The sequence below is a fragment of the Phocoena phocoena genome, chromosome 6, assembly GCF_963924675.1.
Source record: "Phocoena phocoena chromosome 6, mPhoPho1.1, whole genome shotgun sequence".
Classification (NCBI taxonomy): Eukaryota; Metazoa; Chordata; class Mammalia; order Artiodactyla; family Phocoenidae; genus Phocoena; species Phocoena phocoena.
In genome coordinates, this window is record NC_089224.1 from 10,692,620 (window position 1) to 10,715,885 (window position 23,266).

Sequence of the window (23,266 nt, forward strand, 5' to 3'; positions counted from 1 at the left end):
AAAATGAAACAATTTTTTAAACATCTTTATTGGGGTATAATTGCTTTACAATGGTGTGTTAGTTTCTGCTTTATAACAAAGTGAATCAGTTATACATATACATATGTTCCCATATCTCTTCCCTCTTGCGTCTCCCTCCCTCCCACCCTCCCTATCCCACCCCTCCAGGTGGTCACAAAGCATAGCGGGGGCTTCTCTGGTGGTGCAGTGGTTGAGAGTCCGCCTGCCCATGCAGGGGACACGGGTTCGTGCCCCGGTCCGGGAAGATCCCACATGCCGCGGAGCGGCTGGGCCCGTGAGCCGTGGCCACTGAGCCTGCGCGTACGGAGCCTGTGCTCTGCAACGGGAGAGGCCACAACAGTGAGAGGCCCGTGTATCACAAAAAAAAAAAAAAAAGCATAGCGGGACTTCCCTGGTGGTGCAGTGGTTAAGACTCCGTGCTCCCAATGCAGGGGGCCCAGGTTCGATCCTGGTCAGGCAACTAACTAGATCCCACATGCATGCCACAACTAAGGAGCCCACCTGCCGCAACTAAGACCCAGCACAACCAAATAAGAAAATAAATAAATATTTAAAAAGAAAAAGAAAAAAAAGCATAGCATTTTAAAAAATACATTTATTTATTTATTTATTTTTGGCTGTGTTGGGTCTTCGTTTCTGCGCCCGGGCTTTCTCTAGTTGCAGCGAGCAGGGGCTACTCTTCGTTGCGGTGCATGGGCTTCTCATTGCAGTGGCTTCTCTTTGTTGCAGAGCACTGGCTCTAGGTATGTGGACTTCAGTAGTTGTGGCTTGCAGGCTCTAGAGCGCAGGCTCAGTAGTTGTGGCACACAGGCTTTGTTGCTCCGCAGCATGTGGGATCTTCCCGGACCAGGGCTTGAACCCGTGTCCGTTGCATTAGCAGGCAGATTCTTAACAACTGCGCCACCAGGGAAGTCCGCAACATAGCATTTTAAATGCCCAATAATAAGAGAGTATCATACAGTCATATGATGAATTACTATGCAGCTATTAGAAAACATGTTTTGGAAGAACAGAGATGCTTATTATGTGTAAAATGAAGAAAGCATGATTTTAAATTGTATACAGAGTTTCCCAGTTTTGTTTCGTATATGCCTAGGAAACAGATGGCAAGGAAAAGAACTCTACCAAGTTGTTAATAATGGTCATCTCTGATCGATGGGGTTATGGGTATTGTTTTTCTTCAAGCTTCTCAGAATTTTCCAAGTGTTTCACAATGAGAATGTTATCATTCCAGGGAGATGTTATTTTAAATTAACTAATCCTCTCATCTATGTGCACCATATGTCAGTCTTGCAAGATTTTAGTATCGTATTTTATTCCCAGAATTGACTGTGAAGCAGGTGTTCTTCAGCTAGATTTAAAGTAAACAGTAAAGTCATTGCACCAAAATGAGCTATGAGCTGTTTAAAAATATGGTGGGGGATGCTTTATAGTTTTTTGTTTTGTTTTGTTAACTTTGTTTTTTTTTTTTGGCTGCATTCGGTCTTCATTGCTGCACGCGGGCTTTCTCTAGTTGCAGTGAGCGGGGTCTACTCTTCATTGCTGTGCGCAGGCTTCCCATTGCGGTGGCTTCTCTTGTTGCAGAGCACAGGCTCTAGGCGCGCAGACTTCAGTAGTTGTGGCACGTGGGCTCAGTAGTTGTGGCGCACGGGCTTCGTTGCTCCTGGCATGTGGGATCTTCCCGGACCAGGGATCAAACCTGTGTCCCCTGCATTGGCAGGCGGATTCTTAACCACTGTGCCACCAGGGAAGTCCCTGTCTTATACTTTTGAAAGTTCTTACCTACCCTTCTCCTCATTCCTGTTTAGTTTAAAAAACAAAAAACAACGAAAAGAAAACTTTATTTACCCCGGTGGGGGGACCCCCAACTTAAATACCCAGGTCTAAACCAGATCTAAGGTTCCTCTTTTCAGAGGAAAAGAGTGAGAATTGAGCAACTTTTCTCCCCATCCCCTCCTTCCCAAACCTCACCTCTCGATTGAATTGAGTTAACTAACCATACGGAGATTAAGGTCTGTGTAGTTTCATGTCTGGTTGAACAAAGTAGATGTGATTTCCGTTTCTGCCCGCAGGGCTCTATCAGATCCTCTAAGCTTTTTCCTCCTTCCAGCTCCTGAACCTGTCATTACTTCTAATTGTGCCCTCTCCGGCATGCCTCTCTCCTGCACGTCTCATCTTCAGCGCGTAAAACAATCCTAGACATGATAGGACGAAAGGAGGGAGGAAGAGAGGGATAGATAAATGGATGGATGGGTAGCAAGTTCCATTATAGAGTGTTCTGCTTATTTGGGGGGCACTCAAACATTATTCATTATTTAGTTAATCTTGAAAAATAGGCCAGTTTTCCAAGGATGAAATTTGAGTTTGAAGGTTAGCTGTCATCTTTGCAACTCTTGATAAGAGACATAGAATGCCTAGTCTCAACTTTATATATGGACTCAACTCTAGTTTCTACCAAGACTTACTCAAAACCTGGAGTAAATTATTATAAGTACTACTACACATATTAAGGTCACCTCCACTATTTGCTGGATGTGTAGGATTGACACTAAAGCTATGGAAATGGAATGTATAGAACAAATACTTAATGCTCTATTGAAACTTAAAGGCTATTTAGGGCACTCCAATATAGTATTAGCAATGGTGTTCCCTTTATAAAATTTATATTTAGTTAAATCATAAGAATGGAGGGGAAAAAGGAAGCATATCATGAAAAGAATAAGCAATGTGCCAACCGGAGTTTCTGTAACTTTCATATGGAGACCTTCAGGAACCTTTAGGAAGTTCCAAAGTCTATCTGAGCCTCAGTTTCCTCATTTGCATTATGAGAATAATAATTATACTTCCCTCCTTAGGTTGCTATGAGAATGGTTAATAGGTGCTCAATAAACATTAGTTGACTCTGATTCTAAGTCTGAATTAACATTAAAAAAATCCTTCTGCCTGGCTAGGCAGCACTTCAGGCAGTAGGTAACTAAGCTGTGATTTGGTGGAAAGGGACAGCTCAAAACCTAGAGAAAGTGAGCATGTAAACTGAATAGTTTTTGTTTTTTTTTAAATTTTTGTTGTTTTTCCAGGTGAGCTGGCATTGGAAGAACTTAACGGAACTGGATCAGCTCTGGATGCTCAAATGTTTACGGTTTAACTGGTACATCAATTTCTCTCCAACTCCCTTTGAGCAGGGTATATGGAAGAAACACTATATTCAAATGGTGAAAGAACTCCATGTTACCAAGCCCAAGGTAAATTTGGGGAAAGAAGCAACAAAATTACAAACATCCACTATCTAGGAATTCTAGAACTAAGACTAAATGATCAATCTTGAAGTTGGGGAAGGCAGTTGACTCAAAGGAAATATACTATTGATGTGACTTTAAAATTCTCCTTTTCTGAGAACTTGATGGCGCTTTTCAAGGTATCCATGTGAGTTGAGAACTGTCACCTGACACTGCCAAACCACAGTTCCACCCAGGTTAGGACTGGGAGCTCCTCACTCTTCAGATTCCTGGATTTCTGTGTCTCTGGCGCCTATACCACAGAGTTCTGACACTGGGATTCTGGGGGAGTGTGCTGTCCTTATTACCTATGGGTCATCACACTTTACGTAATTGATTCAAATTGTCTATGATTCTACCAGACGAGCTGAAGTTAATTTTTGTATCATTTATAAAGAAGAGTTTTGCAATAAATTAGTAATTAGGGAAGGGCATATGGGCATGTTAAAGTTCTTTTTACCCTAGAAACTAGCAATGTAAAGCATGTACATATAATCATAAAAAGTAAATAATCTGAGCATAATATTTTCTAGTGGTTTTGCATGCATTATAACCAATGTTTATGTTCATTCTTGTAGTCACAGTTAATTAGGTAACTTATGGGAAATTTTTATGAGCTTTTTCTTTATGGCATGATCTAATATATATTTACGGAGTTATGCATTGTTTTGTACAGTACATGAGTTCCTGAAAAATTATGTGTAAATTAAAATTTTTTAATCATTTGTTAAACCACAGGGATTTTCTGTAAAAAAGCTGCAGTGAATCCTTTTCAAATTGAAGAATCCGTTTGAAATATGAAGAGTCAGCTCCTGAGCTGACTATTTAGCGTGCTCATTTAGGTTTCGTTCTATTGTTTGCTCGAAGAAGAATCCATCTACATTTAATAGAGTAATAAACTATGCATAATTAATATTGTTATAATTGCAATGATAAAGCTAGTCTTTCTGAGTTCAATAATTGGTGTTCTCCATGAGGATTTCTTTAAAAAAGAAATTTTTTTTTGTTTGTTTTTTTTTGCGGTACGCGGGCCTCTCACTGTTGTGGCCTCTCCCGTTGCGGAGCACAGGCTCCGGACGCGCAGGCCCAGCAGCCATGGCCCACGGGCCCAGCCGCTCTGCGGCACGCGGGATCCTCCCGGACCGGGGCATGAACCCGCGTCCCCTGCATCAGCAGGCGGACTTCCAACCACTGTGCCACCAGGGAAGCCAAAAAAAGAAATTTTTAAACTGAACTGGTAGACAAGTTATTTAAAAAATTACAATAGCTATGACTTTTTTTTTTTTATCAAAACACTTTTCTTTCTTTTTTTAAAAAAAAATTTTATTTATTTTTACTTTTGCCTGCGTTGGGTCTTCGTTGCTACACGCAGGCTTTCTCTAGTTGCTGCGAGCGGGGGCCACTCTTCGTTGCCGTGCATGAACTTCTCATTGCGGTGGCTTCTCGTTGCGGAGCACGGGTTCTAGGCATGCAGGCTCAGTAGTTGTGGCTCGCGGACTCTAGAGCGCAGGCTCAGTAGTTGTGGCTCGCGGACTCTAGAGCACAGGCTCAGTAGTTGTGGCGCACAGACTTAGTTGCTCTGCGGCATGTGGGATCTTCCTGGACCAGGGCTCAAACCCGTGTCCCCTGCATTGGCAGGCGGATTCTTAACCATTGCGCCACCAGGGAAGTCCCCATGAGGCTTTTCTTGACTCTCGTTCTCAGTTGTAGGCAGGAAATGGCATTCAATGGCTGAAGCATGGGCTGGTCTGAGGCAGAGGAGAGAAAAGTGATTAACCAACTTGTAGAATGAAAAAAGGTTTTGAGTATTATATATAACACTGACTTTAATGCTTCGTCTTCAGCAATAACTCTTTCTCCACAAAATATTTATGCATAACTATATTTTAAAATAATGAATAGTTCTGATGCAAGAAAATTGCCACATCTTTGCTTAGTATTAAATTTCTGTAGGTAGTACTTTTTAATATACCAATTTTAATACCAATTCTACATAAACTCTTTCAGAAAATAGAGGAAGAGGGAACACTGCCCAACTCATAACCTTTATATCAAAACTAGATACAGACTTTAAAAGAAAACAAAACAAAACCACAGACCGATACCCATCATGAACACAGACATAAAAATCCTTTAAAAATATTGGCAAATTAAATCCAGTAATATATAAAAAAAGAATAATAAATGATGACCAAGTGGGATATATCCAAGGAGAATACAGTTGGCATAATATTCAAAAATCAACCCATGTAATTCACATAATAAAGGAGAAAAGATGTATGGTCATTTCAATATATGCAAACAAAAACATTCAAAATTTTTTCAACATTCATGATTTTAAAAATTCTCAAGAAGACTTTGGGTAAAGGGAATAAGATTTTTGTTTACTTAACAGAGAAGTCATCAGTTTTTCTTTATTACCTATTCTGTTAATGGGTCAAATATCGTGTACTTTTCAGAATTAATGACGCTTATTTATATATAGTTAGTAGCATGCACGCCTAAATTTTCTTCCCTGAAATTGCTTTTTATTATCATGTATTATTTATTCCCAGTGGTGTTAAACAAGACCTCTTCCAGCAAAAGCAGACAGATTTCATTCAATATGAACTCAGAGAAATGAAATGAACGTCCATTTTATTTACTTTTTTTAATTTCATTTTTTGTCTGCACTGTGTGGCTTGGGATTTTAGTTGCCTGACCAGGAATCGAACCCGAGCCCTAGGCAGTGAAAGCACAGAGTCCTAACCACTGGACCACCAGGGAATTCCCTGAATGTCCATTGAAAATGAGATCTGCACAAAATATTGAATACTAAACCAGTAATGAGCTATCAGTTATATAAATATAAAATGTCTTCTTACTCTATTAATTGCAATCACTCACTAAATGAGTAAATATTTATTACATACTGTTATGTGCTAGGTGCTAAGAGTACATTGGTCTTAACCCCGCTTTCTGGAAGCCTAGTCTAGTGGCCCAGGACACAGACAAGCAAATAATTACAACATTGAATACTAAGTGCTATCTGGTAGTAGAAATATATACAAAGAACAGTTGAAACAAGGATAAGAAATTAACTGACTCTGCTTGGAGGGACTGGGGAATTTTTAAATTTTCACAAACAAGTCAAGCAAACCAATTTACTGAGCAAAGCTTCCCTAATCTCTTAAAGAACAAAAATTAAACCTTTAATGGCTTCTCAGCATACCACTACCACTTCCCTCAGGCTACAACCACATAAAAACCTTATGAATTTTATACACCAAAAATAGATTTTCATTTTGGGCAATTAAAGCAGAAGTATTCAGGGCTTCCCTGGTGGCGCAGTGGTTGAGAGTCCGCCTGCCGATGCAGGGGACACGGGTTCGTGCCCCAGTCCGGGAAGATCCCACGTGCCGCGGAGCGACGGGAGAGGCCACAGCAGTGAGGGCCCGTGTACCGCAAAAAAAAAAAAAAAAAAAAGGAGAAGTATTCTTTGCGAATGGCTGAAGTTTTGATAACTGATAAAATCTATGAAGTCTACCCCTACATAATCGAAATTGTCTCTGTTTTAGGTATACTTAGGGCTGGGGTACTTTTTTTAGCATGTGTATATTTTTATGAATAAATTAACTGCAGTTGTGGAAAACTGTACAATGATATTGTAGGAGAGGGGACAGTTCAAGATAGAGAGGTTCCGTGTGTGGACTTGAAGCAGGGTAGTCCTGGATTCAAATTCTGACCCTGGGTCAATACTTATGTAGTAGTAGTGAGCAAATTAATTCGTTTATCCTATTTCAGTTTCCTCTTCTGTAAAATGGGAGTCGTGACAATTACCTTTTAGAGTCATTGTGAAGGTTAAATAAAGTAACGCATGAACACTTCTGAGACAGTGCCTGGCACATAGCAAGTAGTCCTGGGGTGGTGGCTGCTATAATCATCGTCACCGTTATCGTTGCCATCACGGTGATGCTGATGTTCTTTGTTTTACTTCTGTTATTATTATAGTATTTTGGGAACAGAAATAATTAATTTTCTTCTTCTAGACACCTCCAAAAGATGGGTTTGTGATCGCTGATGTTCAACCAGTTACAAGCAGTTCTCCAGAGGAAAAGCCATCCCCTTCATCAGCTTTCCGGTCCTCTTCCTCTTTGAGAAAGAAGAACCACCCAGGGGAGAAAGAACTCCCACCCTGGCGATCCTCTGACAAACATCCAACTGATATCATTCGCTTCAATTACCTGGACAACTGTGACCCCATTGAGCAAAGCTGGCAAGGGTGAGAGTCATGCCCTTCTCCACTTCTTTTGCTTTTAGAAACAATCTACTGGCACTTCAGTCTATGAAAAGATGAAAACAGAACTTACTGTGAAATACAAATGCTTTTCACTACGTAGAAGCAAAAAGTAATTGAAAAGTAAATGAACCATTATTGGTAAATTTGTCCGGTTCTTTAGGATTTGTTGGCATTTTGTAGCTGTAATGCTTTCCTTACAGCTTCTTTTAATATTTTAATACCTCAAATTCCAATCCAGTACCATAAGGTTCATTCTAGTCTTTTCCTTTTCCACAGTTGTATCTCCCTTCTGTGACAGAGGGAGGGATATACAAATATGTAATCTCCATATACATATCTCCATATATATACATATATAATTTTGATTATATATTATATGTACATATATAATTTTATATAAAATGTATTATATATAGTACATACACAGAGTATATATTTACTTAGCAAATTCTGAAAGTAATTTCAGAATTGCTAACTCATATCATTATCGAAACAAATCTACTAACTAGAATTCAATATTTGTTTCTGGTTCTTTTTGCCTTTAGCCTGGGTATATACTCATACTACTGTGTTCAAAAGTCATGTGGGTTCTTTTCTTTAAATATCCCTTTCCCCATGTGAGTATGTTACGTGATTCTAGAGTTAAAACTATGTAAAACTATACAAAAAGCGTACAGAAGGTGGACTCAGAGAATCACCCCCTCCATCTTCTGCACTCTACCTCACACTCATCTTTTCCACTCCATTCCCACTTACAAATCTCATGCGTTTCTGATTTATCCTCCCAGTGTTGCTTTTTGCACAACGTTGCAAACTATGCCATTTTTCAACTCTCTGACGGCAAAAACTTTAAAGTTTGACAATATATTCTGTTGGTGAGGCTGTGGGCCAGCAGGCACCCTCATACACTGTTGGTGGGAATATACATCGGCGCAAACCTTGTGGAGAAAAATTGTACAGCATCCAGCAAAAAATATCTGTATTTATTTTGACCCAGCAATCCCACTTCTAGGAATCAACCTTGAAAATACCAAAAGTACGTCAGCACAAGGATATTTATTGCAGTATTGTTTATGATTTTGAAATATTGGAAATAACTTAAGTGCCCATAAATAGGAGAGTGTTTGTTGAATAAACTATGTATGGTCCATTCACACAATGGAGTATTAGGCAACTGTAAAAATGAATGAGGAAGATCTCTATGAACGGGTAAGGAGTGATTTCCAGGGTACAGTTAAGTGAGAAAAACAAATTGCAAAAGAGTGTCTCTAGTATCCTACCCATAATGTAGAAAGAAAAGAGAGTAAGAAAATATACATCTGTATGTACATATGTATCTGTTCATTTGTTAACACACACACACATGCACGCACACAGGATAAACAAGAAATTAAGGAAACAAAATTTTAAAATGTTTTAATACATTTTTCATAGTTTTAGGTTCTATTTCAACAGATTAACATCAAGGCAGCATAAGATAGTGACAATGTACAGGCTCAGGGGCCATACTGCATGGGTTCAAATCCAGACTCCCACACTTCTAGCTGTGTGACCCTGGGGAGTCCCTTAACCTCTCTGTGCCTGTTTCCACCTCTGTAAAATGGCAATAGTAGTAATACCCAAGTCACAGGATCACTGTGAGGATTAATATATGTAGCATGCTTATAATAGTGCCTGACACATAGTAAGTAAGCATTTTTTTTTTTAGTAGGATGGCTTCTAAAAGGATATTATTTGGCTAAAAAAGGAAAGGGTAATCCCAGAAGGCTTGATGACTTAGGGACATTCAAATTACATTGGGATCCTTTGGAGGTGAGATGAGAGTGGTATCCCTAATTAAGCAAGAATTGAGCTCTTTGAGAGCACAGACTATGCCTTACTCATCTTTGTTACCACTGACTATCATTGCAATACTCATTAAATGGTGGATTTCAAAGGAAGTGTAGCCTTTTGATTCATGAAATTCACATTCATCTAGTTGTATCAGAAAAAGTCTAAATAGTTTGCTGACAATCTAGAAAGTTCGAGGGGGATGGCGGGGAGACAAGGTATAAAACAGAGTTTGAAAGAAATACTACTGTTTACATTTAAATGGGTGGAGGAGAAAGATACATATATACACATTCATATTTTTATATACATACAATATCTCTGGAATAAACACAAGAAACTGATACTACCATTTGCCTTCAAGGAGAACAGTAAGTTGGAGACAAGGATGGATAGGAAAGTTTCACTGTATATCCTTTTGAACTCTTGAATTTGGAACCACTGTGAATGTATTAACTGTGTATTGGTCGGTGTATCCCTGAGGATAGTGTCTAAGTTTGTATGTGGCCCTTAGTCTGGACTAGGTTGGTAAATTAGAGAGAGGCAAATTTACCTAGGCATATGAATGGTACATTAACCTGAGAAAAACCAATAGTCTCCTGAGTTTTCTGTGAGACTCAATTACTATTTGTGAAAGGCAATGATTACATTAAATGTACTTAACATTCCAATTAAAAGGCAGAGATTATCAGAATGGAATGGTAAGAACCAACTATATGCTTTTTTACAAGAGCTACACCTTAAATACTAAGGCACAGTTAGGCTTAAAAATAAAGTGGTAGAAAAAGATGTACCATACAAAGAGGAAGCATAAGAAGGCTAGAATGACAGTTAATATCAGTTAAAATAGACATAAAGACAGAGTATTCCCAAACAAAAAGAGGGACATTTCATAATGATACAGGGATCTATAAACTAAACAGAAAGACATAACTGTTGCAATGCATATGTACGTAATTACAAAGCCTAAAAGTACAGAAAGCAAAATCTGAAAGATTTTAAAAGATAAACATACAATTCCACAAACATTTTTTTTTCACGTGCATGTGCTACATTCACCAAAATAGACCAGGTGCTTGAACTCTTCCAAGAGTCAGTGCCATAGGGGGAAAAAAGAGGCGGGGGAAAATGTTCTAGACATAAGAGACATAACAAACCAATGCAGTTGGAATCTAGGCGGGATCTGGTTAAAAAAAGAAAGACTGTAATGGGCCCTCGGGATAATTGCAGAAAGTTAATATGGACCATATATTACAATGACATTAAAGAATTACTGCTCGGGCTTCCCTGGTGGCGCAGTGGTTGAGAGTCCGCCTGCCGATGCAGGGGACACGGGTTCGTGCCCCGGTCCGGGAAGATCCCACATGCCGCGGAGCGGCTGAGCCAGTGAGCCATGGCCGCTGAGCCTGCGCGTCCGGAGCCTGTGCTCCGCAACGGGAGAGGCCACAACAGGGAGAGGCCCGCGTACTGAAAAAAAAAAAAAAAAAAAAAAAAGCTGGTGGAAATTTTTGAAAATTAAGTATCAGGAAATATTTGGGCAAAGCTGGTCTTGTTTTGTTTTGTTTTGTTTTTTGGCCGCGCAGCTTGAGGGCTCTTAGTTCTCTGACCAGGGATTGAACCCGGGCCCCCTGCAATGGAGGTATGGAGTCTTAACCACTGGACCGCCAGGGAAGTCCCAATAAAACTTTTTATAATGAAAATGCAAATATATGCAAAAGTAAAGAGAATAGAACCTCTTATAACCACCATCCAGCATTAACAGTTTTCGACACATGACCTGTCTGGTTTCATTCATTCCTCACCCACTCTGCTGTTCCCCCTGGTTACTTTGGAGACAAATCCAAATGTCGTATTATTTCATTCATGCATATTTCAAGGCCTCTCCTTAAAAGATAGACTGTCTAAAAATCATAAGATGATACCATATCACTTCTAAGTCAATGAATGATGCCTTAATATAATCAATCAAGAATCAAGTCGGTTTTCAGGTTTCCTTGAATGTCTCGTAAGGGTTTGATATTTTTAAACAGTTGACTTGTTTAATCAGGTCCCAAATAAGGTCTACATATTCCATTTGGTCCACGTGTCACTTAAGTTTTTTGGGTTTTTTTGATCCATAGGTTTCTTCTCTGCCCTCCTTTTTTTTCCCTTGCAATTTGTTTGTTATAGAAATCAGGTCATTTATCCTACAGACCTTCTCATCTTCTGGTTTTTGGGGACTGTACTCCCAGCATGTTCCTCTGTCTCCTGTACAAGTACCAGTCTTCAGATCTGGAGGCCTGAGTATATAATGCTCAGGTACTTCCATCACGAGGCACATGGTTTCTGTTTGTCTCTCTTTTTGTGATATTAGTGGCCATTGATGATCATTGCCTTGGTCCATTATTTTAGGCAAACTTTTTCCGGAAAGGGCTGAACAGCAAATACGTTAGGCTTTGCAGGGCATATCTCTGTCATAACTGCTCAACTCCAACACTGCAGCCTGAAAATCGCCATTGACCATATGAAAGAAGTAAGCATGACTGTGTCTCAGTAAAACTTTATTTACAGAAACAGGCATGAGTCTGCATTGGCCTCTGGGCTGTAGTTCGTGGATCCCTACTTTGTCCTATTACATACAATAGTTTTAGAAAACAAATATTAGTATTAATCCAAACAACAGGATTACTGAAAACAATTGAAAATTTCTTTGCCTGTGTTTTTGTCCTTAGGATATATTCTACTAAGACTATTCAGACAAATTACTGTGTTAAAGTCCCACGAAGTAATTCCTTTATGTGGGGTAATGCCACCAACTGGAGAGATAAGATCATTTGTTTCATTTTGTTTTTAGATTTTTGGGAATTTCCTTCCTTCATTTTATTTTATAATTTTGATATGGTTCCAGAGTCAGATACACAAAACAAAGTGTATTTGGAGAAGTCTAGCTTCTGTTCCGACCCCTCCATACTGTTCCCTGTTCCTGACTGGATCACAAAGGAATCCTGCTGATAGGTAACTAGTTTTCAAAATGTCGTGGTGCAGTCCTTCCATTAAAAAATATATAAACAAATACACACACACACACACACACACACACACACACACCTTTCTGAAAGAAATGGTGTCACACAATACATACCACTTTATCCCCCTTTCTTTTTTCATGTAACAATATATCCTGGAGATCACTCCACAGTTATATAAAGAAATATTCTGCCTTCCTTTTTACAATTCACAGTCCTCCATTGTGTGGATGTGTCAGAGTTTATTGTACCCATTCTCTATTGATAGATATTTGGCTTGTTTGTTTCCAGTTGAGTGAAGACAATCTTTTAAACCACAGGTACAACAAAATCAAATGGACAAACAGCTATGCCAACCACCAAAGCTTTAAAATGATATTTATAATTTTTCCAATGCTTTCCAATTTACAGAAGAAGGAAAAGACACGAAATGACTCCAGATTTCAACCGACAGTCACGTGATAAGAAAAATAAATCACGAGACAGATCTAAACTAGGAAAAGCACAGTCACTGGTAAGTATTTCTTACAAAAGATTCCCCAACATAATGTTAATGATAATTGCTGGATCTCTAAGCCTATTCGCAAGATTGAATTTGGTGTTTTTGTTTGTTGTAATTTTTTTAAAAATTATTTATTTATTTAATTTATTTATTTGGCTGTGTCAGGTGTAGGTTGCAGCATGCAGGGTCTTTGTCGCGGCCTGCAGGATCTTTCGTTGCAGCGTGTGGGCTCAGAAGTTGCTGAGCGCAGGCTTAGTTGCCCTGGGGCATGTGGGATCTTAGCTCCCCAACCAGGGATCGAACCCGCGTCCCAGGCATTGGAAGGCGGATTCTTAACCACTGGACCACCAGGGAAGTCCCTGAATTTTTTTTTTTTAATCAGAATCATCAAGTGGTGCTTTAAATCCTAGTCTCTGACACTGACTGACTAGCTGTGTGACCTTGAAGATGCCCTTTATTTTATCTCTCTGAGCCTCTGTTTTCCCACCTGTTTAAAAAAAAAAGAGAGAAAAAAGCTTGGATGAACTGATGTGTATGAATCTGCTTTGAAAACTGTACAGTATAAAGGGAGCATTATTATCATTGGTTCTTTCTTCTTCTGTGAGTCCTTTGGGGTGGGGGGAGGAGAGCCTATAGAAATTTCTCTATAGAAATTACTTATCTGTAGAGTGAAGGTTCCACTAATCTAAGAAAAAGGCATGATTTTCACAGCTTTCCTGCCACCAATGGAACATGATTATAAAAGTGCATTTCAAATCACTTCAGAAAAAATGAATTAAGAATTTTCTTTTCTTTCCCTAATTAAAAAATAGCTAATTGACTACCTAATAAAAGTCAGTGATTATGACTAGGGAGCATTATTATTTCATAGCAGACTTTCCCAAATTGTGGTTCTGTACCCCCAGTAGATCCCTTTCAGCACATATGAGAATCTTTGGAGCAAAGTTGAAGGGAATAAGGGTGGAATAAACAGTTTCTATTAGTAGTAAACATTTAGAAAAAGGCTGCGGATACACACTCAAGGAAAATTAATATAAAATGGGTGTCAACTGGGAGAGGAATAAGTGTGTACTCATGAATAAGTCACTTTTATAGTTCTCCTTTAAAGCTCAATTACTTTCTGTTTAAATGCATTTTCAAGTGTTATGTTCCAAAAAGAGAGATGAGCTTTTTAAGATAGGGTAGTCTGTATTCTGAGGAGCCAGTTTTGTTGGACTGGATGAGGCTTATCACAGACATATGTACAGATGCCCAAGGGAATGGGGAAGCTTAAAATAGAGCAGTAAAATTGTCAGTGAAAACCATTAATTGAGAAAAATAACTCTATGAGGCTTATCACCCAAGCCATTCAGGCATGCTTCTGCCTAGTTCCCTGGCCCCTCCTAGGCCAGAAGTAGAAGACATATCTGGGGGAGAACCGGGCATTTGAAGGAAGATAAAAGTTGGTGATGTATGCTTACAAATTATCAGCACAATCGAAGCTTTCTCTGGCTTAATAAAAACAAAACAAAAATCGAAGGCTAAACAGAAACCTTCCCTCTGGGTTTTTGATGTTTACCATCTGGCACACACTAGCAGGCCTTGCTTAAGTGAAAATAGTCATTATAAATTAACAACTTCAAAAGTTGTGCTAATTAAAGCTGAAAGGGAAGCCAGGGTAAATTAAACAGTGATGGAGAACCATTAAGCTATTAATAAGTGAAGTGTACAGTTGTATCGATCTACTTGTATTGTTTCTGTAAATATGCTAATTAGAATCACTATTTCTGGGGACTTCCCTGCTGGTCCAGTAGTTAAGGCTCCGCACTTCCTCTGCAGGGGGCGTGGGTTCGATCTGTGGTCGGGGAACTAAGATCCCACATGCCTCATGGCGAGGCCAAAAAAAAAAAGAAAAAAAAGGTTAAAAAAAAGAATCCCTGTTTCTGCTTAGTTCTGAGGAGCACAAGGCATAATTAAACCCTCCAAAAGTGAGCTAGGATTTTTGACTCTGTAATGGTGTCCGCGATAAGCCTGCTGTTTGGACCACAGGCTGCAGGTGGCTAAGGCCCCCTCCCCCCGAGGTGCCAGTTTGCCCCACTGCCCACCACATCCCTCAGAGGAAAAGAGCAACCTCCTAGATGAGGCAAGGTGATTGTGAAAATGAAGAAGTAGTGGCAGTGGGGCCTGAGAGGAGAGGAAATGGGTATTGAGGAAATTCAATTAGGGGACATAAGAAAAGTAGGGAGTAAATAAAACTCCAACAAGTGCAGCTGTAGAGAGAGTGTGGTAGACACAGCCTGGGTGTGATTGCAGTGGAGAAAATCCCATATTCATTAGATAGAAAATCCTTGCATCATTTAGACAGGTTTATCTAGGAAGATTCAGGAGGAACTCGAGAAACAGGTGACTAGGCAAACTTAGGGGAACACGTTATAAAGCCAGGATGAGAAGGACAGATCACCAAAGCCCAGGAAGGACCTGAGGCCTGAACCCTGGAGTATTCCTTGCTCCTCTAAGTGGCAAAGGGGTATGTGACACTTGGAGAAGTTAAAGCTTTGTGAAATGGAAGGGTTGGGGACTTCCCTGGTGGCGCAGTGGTTAAAAATCCACCTGCCAATGCAGGGGACACGGGTTCCAGCCCTGGTCCGCGAAGATCCCACATGCCGCGGAGCAACTAAGCCCTTGCCCCACAACTACTGAGCCTGCACTCTAGAGCCCACGAGGCACAACTACTGAAGCCCGTGCGCGTAGAGCCCGTGCTCCGCAACAAGAGAAGCCCCCCACTAGCCACAAATGGAGAAAGCCCGTGTGCAGCAACGAAGACCCAACACAGCCAAAAATAAATAAATAAATGTTTTTTTTTTTTTTAATGGAAGAGTTGGAAGGAAAAAAAAAAGCACGGATGTAAAGTACAAAGAATATTCCTTAGGCCATCTCTCTAGGGCGTGGCTGTCAGGCCACTGAGACATTTTCACTTTTTGCCTGTCATTACTTAGAGCCTTCAAATGTGAGAGCTCTCCCCCATATTGGAAACATTCTCCAGGAAACAGTTTCAAATCCACGTATATTGCTGTGAGTTGGTGATGTTTTCTATTATCATTAGGTTTGCGTTCTCAAAGCCTGCAAGGGTACCTGATTTCCCTTTTAATTCTAGCACTGCCTCATCATAGCTGCTTCATTGAACCACCTTTTAGAGTGAATCACTGATAGAAGGTGGGAATAAAGCCTAGATCCGATCACTAACGCTTTGTAATTTTGAAGGTGGTTTATCAAAATTATATAAATATCAGGAAATGCCCATTACCATTAGTTATTATAACAAAATTCCATACAGAACAAAGCAATGAAAAAATATAAACACCACAGGACAGCCGGGTACCATCTTAAACTTCAGAGATTTTCCGATCTTGTGTAAAGACGTGAAAAAAATTTTTTTGTTAAATCTTAACAGCTGACCCCACGATTCCTCTTTGGGAAGGGGAAGGAGGGAGCTGTCTCCTCGGGGGAAAGCCGCTGAGGGGCTTGTAGGGAGGGATGACACCTCGAGGGCTTGGATGCTACAGGCACCTGGGCTCCAGAGAAGGAAAGCCTGCTGAGGCTGGAGATTAGAGGAAGACCTTGTTGCTTCTGCTCCTGCAAGGGGAGTGGAGGGGGAGCAGAGAGAGGGGAGGAGAGAGATAAGACCAGGAAAGAGAAGCCAGCCTGATGGAAAGAAGCTGAGACAGGGAAGGGGAGAGGGGCCAGGTTAGTGTTGGATAGTAACCCATCCATTCCTATCAACTTTATTCCCTATTACTGGGATTTAAACCCCGCCTTCCATCTCTCTAGTAAATTCTACTCAATTTACACATGGAAGCAAGGTCTCAAAAGTCTAGAAACTGGGGACTTTCCTGGTCGTCTAGTGGTTAGGACTCCACACTTCCACTGCCAGGGGCACGGGTTCGATATCCCTGGTCGGGGAACTAGGATTCCGCATGCCGTGTGGCACGGCCATAAGAAAAGGTGGGGGGGGGGCAGGCAAGAATGGAAACAGGGGAAGAAGTTAGGAGAGATACTGGTAGCTCAGACCAGCATGTTAGCGGTGGTATTGGTGAGGAGTGATCATATTCTGCATTGTGGTAGATTGGATGTGGCATGTGAAGAAAAGTGGAATAAAGGATGACTTCACTTTCTAATATTAGAAAGAAAAAAAAGAAGTCTAGAAACCTAGAGAGCCCTTCAGGACAATTCACAAAAACCAAGGGGGTGAGCTTTGGTCTTCCCAGGGCCTGGAATTGGGACCCCAGGGACCCCAGCTGATATCCTGTTTCTCGTCTGTTTTTGTTTTTCTTTTTTCTACCAAGTTAAGTATAAAAACAGCTGCCTTTTTGTCTCACACTCAACGGAGGTTAGAAGTCCTCACTTTCTAGGTTCTGATCTGGCCAAGAATTTCAAAAAGCTTGCTATTCACAGCATTCAGCTAAACACAAGTAACAAAATCCTCTAATTGCCGGTTTACTGTTAATTGCTTTAGATAAGACCTTATCTTTTCCTGTGCTTTGCTAGCTCCAGCCTCTGCAGTTACCTTCTTGACCTCTTTCCAGGATAACCTGATTCTTAGTGTCTTGATAGTTTTGGGGGGTTTTTTTAGGCATATTTTACAAAACATTTAATTCACGCATTTCAAGTGTGCAATCCAATAACTTTTAGTGAAATTAGCAAGTTGTGTATCCATCAACATAAATCAGTTTTAGAACATTTCATTTTAAAACCCCAATAAGATCCCTTATGCCTATTTACTCTTTTTCTTTTTAACATCTTTATTGGAGTATAATTGTTTTACATTGTTGTGTTAGTGTCTGCTGTATAACAAAGAGAATCAGCTCTATGTATACATATATCCCCATATCCCCTCCCTCTTGCGTCTTCCTCCCACCCTCCCTATCCCACCCCTCTAGGTGGTCACAAAGCATGGAGCTGATCTCCCTGTGCGATGCAGCTGCTTCCCACTAGCTAGCTATTTTACATTTGGTAGTGTATATATGTGCATGCCACTCTCTCACTTTGCCACAGCTTACCGTTCCCCCTCCCTGTGTCCTCAAGTCCATTCTCTATGTCTGCATCTTTACTCCTATCCTGCCCCTAGGTTCATCAGAACCACTTTTTTTTTTTCTAGATTCCATATATATGTGTTAGCATACGGTATTTGTTTTTCTCTTTCTGACTTACTTCACTCTGTATGACAGACTCTAGGTCCATCCACCTTACTACAAATAGTTCAGTTTCATTTCTTTTTATGGCTGAGTAATATTCCATTGTATATCTGTGCCACATCTTCTTTATCCATTCATCTGTCGATGGACACTTAGGTTGCTTCCGTGTCCTGGCTATTGTAAATAGTGCTGCAATGAACATTGTGGTATATGACACTTTTTGAATTGGTTTTCTCAGGGTATATGCCCAGTAGTGGGATTGCTGGGTCATACGATAGTTCTATTTTTAGTTTTTTAAGGGACCTGCATACTGTTCTCCATAGTGGCTGTATCAATTTACTTTCCCACCAACTGTGCAAGAGGGTTCCCTTTTCTCCACACCCTCTCCAGCCTTTATTGTTTGTAGATTTTTTTTTTTTTTTTTTGGTATGCGGGCCTCTCACTGTTGTGGCCTCTCCCGTTGTGGAGCACAGGCTCTGGACGTGCAGGCCCAGCGGCCATGGCTCACGGGCCCAACCGCTCCGCAGCATGTGGGATCTTCCCGGACCGGGGCACGAACCCATGTCCCCTGCATCGGCAGGCGGACTCTCAACCACTGCGCCACCAGGGAAGCCCTAGATTTTTTGATGATGGTCATTCTGACCAGTGTGAGGTGATACATCATTGTAGTTTTGATTTGTATTTCTCTAATCACATAATGATTAGTGATGTTGAGCATCCTTTTATGTGTTTGTTGGCAATCTGTATATCTTCTTTGGAGAAATGTGTATTTAGGTCTTCTGCCCATTTTTGGATTGGGTTGTTTGTTTTTTTGATATTGAACTGCATGAGCTGCTTGTATATTTTGGAGATTAATCCTTTGTCAAGTTGCTTCGTTTGCAAATATTTTCTCCCATTCGGAAGGTTATCTTTTCGTCTTGTTTATGGTTTCCTTTGCTGTGCAAAAGCTTTTAAGTTTCATTAGGTCCCATTTGTTTATTTTTGTTTTCATTTCCATTTCTCTGGGAGGTGGGTCAAAAAGGATCTTGCTGTGATTTATGTCATAGAGTGTTCTGCCTATGTCTTCCTCTAAGAGTTTTATAGTGTCTGGCCTTACATTTAGGTCTTTAATCCATTTTGAGTTTATTTTTGTATATGGTGTTAGGGAGTGTTCTAGTTTCATTCTTTTACACGTTGCTGTCCAGTTTTCCCAGCACCACTTATTGAAGAGGCTGTCTTTTCTCCACTGTATACTCTTGCCTCCTTTATCAAAGATAAGGTGACCATATGTGTGTGGGTTTATCTCTGGGCTTTCTATCCTGTTCCATTGATCTATCTTTCTGTTTTTGTGCCAGTACCATACTGTCTTGATTACTGTAGTTTTGTAGTATAGTCTGAAGTCAGGGAGCCTGATTCCTCCAGCTCAATTTTTCTTTCTCAAGATTGTTTTGGCTCTTCAGGATCTTTTGTGTTTCCATACAAATTGTGAAATTTTTCTAGTTCTGTGAAAAATGCCATTGGTCATTTGATAGGGATTGCATTGAATCTGTCGATATCTTTGGGTAGTATAGTCATTTTCACAATGTTGATTCTTCCAATCCAAGAACATGATATATCTCTCCATCAGTTTGTGTCGTCTTTAATTTCTTTCATCGGTGTCTTATAGTTTTCTGCATACAGGTCTTTTGTCTCCTTAGGTAGGTTTATTCCTAGGTATTTTATTCTTTTTGTTGCAGTGGTAAATGGGAGTGTTTCCTTAATTTCTCTTTCAGATTTTTCATCATTAGTGTATAGGAATGCAAGAGATTTCTGTGCATTAATTTTGTATCCTGCAACTTTACCAAATTCATTGATTAGCTCTAGTAGTTTTCTGGTAGCATCTTTAGGATTCTCTATGCATAGTATCATGTCATCTGCAAACAGTGACAGCTTTACTTCTTCTTTTCCAATTTGGATTCCTTTTATTTCTTTTTCTTCTCTGATTGCTGTGGTTAAAACTTCCAAAACTGTGTTGAATAAGAGTGGTGAGAGTGGGCAACCTTGTCTTGTTCCTGATCTTGGAGGAAATGGTTTCAGTTTTTCACCATTGAGAACAATGTTGGCTACTTTCTGGAGAGTTTTTATCATAATGGGTGTTGAATTTTGTGGAAAGCTTTTCCTGCATCTACTGAGATTATCATATGGTTTTCATCCTTCATTTTGTTAATATGGTGTATCACACTGATTGATTTGCATATAGTGAAGAATCCTTGCATTCCTGGGATAAACCCCACTTGACCATGGTGTATGATCCTTAATGCTTTGTTAAGCTTTCTCACTTTTTCATCCCTGTCTGGGTCAAAAGAGGAGGAAAAAGGAATATTCTCTAAAGTGATTCCTGGTTCATGTCATGGAAAGAATAATGGTTTAAGAATCAGGACACCCAGGTTTCTAGCCTCAGCTCTACTGTTAACTAGCAGTCACTCAAGCTATTTGAGTTTTCATTTCCCCATTTATAAGTTTGAATTACATCTTTAAAGTCCATTCCAGGCTAAATTCTGGATCTGTGGACCCCCATAGTTTCCTACCACATTTACTCTCTGCTCTCTCCTTATACCAAAAAAGAAGCCAGTATATTCACGAATTCTGATTGTAAACCAATAAAAACTGGTTTCTGTCTTCCATCTCTCTCTTGAACTTTAGAAAACTTAATTAATTACAACAGAAGAATTTACAAAACACAGTTTATGCAGTGGCTTCCTTGCAGGCAATCTTTAATAGATTCCTTTCAATTTCTGATGAAACCCCCAGGTATTCGTTTTATAATGTCTGTTTGGTTTGGATGTGCAGAGGTAAAAATATCTAAAGGAGAGATTTTTATTTATTTAGTTCAGTGAAATTCCTGAGAATTCCATTTGGAAGGAAGAATAAGAAAGAGTATGGGCTCTGCGGTCTGAGAGACCTGGGCTTTTTTACTTAACAGCGCAACTTTGGATAAGTTACTTAACCTCTCTGAGCCTCAGTTTCTTCATCTATAAAATGGGAATAATGATACCTCCCTTGCAGGACTGTGGTGAGGACTAAATGCCGCCAGGTATATATTAAGTACTCAATACATGTTCGTGTTCTCCCCCATTAAATACCATCTTATTTTTCACTTCGCTGAACAAGAGCACAGGCTAGGGACTGAAACAGCCTAGGTTCAATGCCTGATCTCACAGTCTTAGCAGCTCAGTGATTTGGGCCAAATTGTTAGCAATCTCAGAGGCTCTGTTTCCTCGTCTGTAGAATAGAGTTAGTAACAACAGTGCTCAGCTCAAAGTAAGCTTCAGTAACTAGCAGAAGCTGTCAGAGTCACACCAAATCATCATGGAGACAGCAGGGACCAGTGAGAGTGTTCATGGTGAGACGCTGCTGAGACGCTGCTGAGCGGTCAGCCACATGGCCAGGAGGAGGCTCCAACCTGTGGAATAAGCTTTGTTTCTCGCTTTTACCTTTACTTTCCCCACTATTCTTTGTCTTCTTTCTCACAGTTTCCTCTGTGTAAAAAATAGTTGCAGCCAGAGCTATAGGAAATGTAAGCCATATATTTTCTTTTCCTGCCTGGCCTCCATAACATCTTCTGCCTGCTCATTACTCCTCATCTGTGTGGGGTTGTTTTTTTGTTTTGTTTTTTGCTTTTTTATTTAGCTGCTCCGGGTCTTAGTTGTGGCACGCAGGATTTTTAGTTACGGCATGCAGGCTCTAGTTCCCTGACCAGGGATCGAACCTGGGCCCTTTGCATTGGGAGTGCAGAGTCTTAACCATGGACCACCCGGAAAGTCACCAGTGTTGAGTTTTTGATTCCACACTCCTAGCGTGTGTTAAACTCAGCGCTGTGAATTCTGTCTTGTGCCAATGCGCTACCTACTAACTACATTATGGGCTTTTGTTAATTTCTGATACCTACAAGACCAAAAGGCTTAATTGCTAAGAATCCTGGGGGCAAAATTAACTCTCAGGAAGGGCCACTGCTTAGAGTCTTTGCATTTCTCCTTTGCCTCTGAAGGAGCATAGTTTACTTGTTCTGTCTTGTAGCCTCTTGTTTGATCACCCATAATAAATTACCCTGGCATTTCCAACAGGAGTGATTCTACCTGCTTCTCTTGCCCTGGGGCCAAATGGCTGCTTCTTTTTACTGAAGAGTTAAACACAAAGTATTTGACAAAAATGAGCTTCTCTTGAGGATCTACCAGAAAAGAAGAACCGTGTTTATGAGTTATGTGATATTTTTAGTTATATACATATTAGTTATGACGGGTATTTTTTTTTTTTTTTTTTTTTTTTTGCGGTACGCGGGCCTCTCACTGCTGTGGCCTCTCCCGCTGCGGAGCACAGGCTCCGGACGCGCAGGCTCGGCGGCCACGGCTCACGGGCCCAGCCGCTCCGCAGCACGTGGGATCTTCCCAGACCGGGGCACGAACCCGTGTCCCCTGCATCGGCAGGCGGACTCTCAACCACTGCGCCACCAGGGAAGCCCCTATGACGGGTATTTTAATCACTGTTATTACTGGGGTTTAAAATATATACGTGTATATGTAGTATATATGTATGTGCACGTGTAAAACATTTTGTAATACGGTATTTTACCACAAACTACAGTAGAAGCCAATATTCTAAGACATGGATGTTTTGAAATATGAATTCATGATCCCTACTAACAAACAACCATTGGAATGTGTTGGAACACATTCCTACTTTATGCCACCTACTTGGGAGGCTGAATGGTGCCATCACATAATCTTGGATTTATTTATTTTATTTTTTAATTTTTTGGCCATGCCTGTGTGGCCTGTGGGATCTTAGTTCCCCCACCAGGGATCGAACCCGCGCCCCTGCAGTGGAAGCATGGAGTCTTAACCACTGGCCCACCAGGGAAGTCCCACAAAATCATGGATTTAAGTTTCAAAACCCTGGCTAGAATTTTCTGCCTAGCCTTCCTCCACAGCTGACAGTTTCACCCCAAGTTAAAGACAAACCAAGAACAAAGACAGGCCTGTGGCTTCTTTAAAGCTGTGTTGATTATTTCTCCCTCATCCCTTCCTCTGTTTCTCATAGAAGCAGAGTAAGCTAGGAGGAGAAGAGAGCACCCTCTTCATCGGTGTCACCTGGAGGGGTGATCAGACCGTCTGTTCAGCCTTCTGGGCTCGTAGGCAGACAGAGGACAGCAGGGGTCCTCTGCACAG

The 23,266-nt window shown here is 40.5% G+C and overlaps 1 protein-coding gene across 1 annotated transcript in view; it reads left to right on the forward strand.

Annotated features, from left to right (window-relative positions):
- The window catches only part of FBXO16 (F-box protein 16), a 55,349-nt gene that overhangs the window by 24,202 nt on the left and 7,881 nt on the right, over window positions 1-23,266 (forward strand). The window contains exons 5-7 of the mRNA XM_065879581.1: window positions 3,099-3,263; window positions 7,325-7,557; window positions 12,822-12,924. Of these exons, the coding sequence (XP_065735653.1) occupies window positions 3,099-3,263; window positions 7,325-7,557; window positions 12,822-12,924 (501 nt within the window). The remainder of the gene's footprint in view (window positions 1-3,098; window positions 3,264-7,324; window positions 7,558-12,821; window positions 12,925-23,266) is intronic.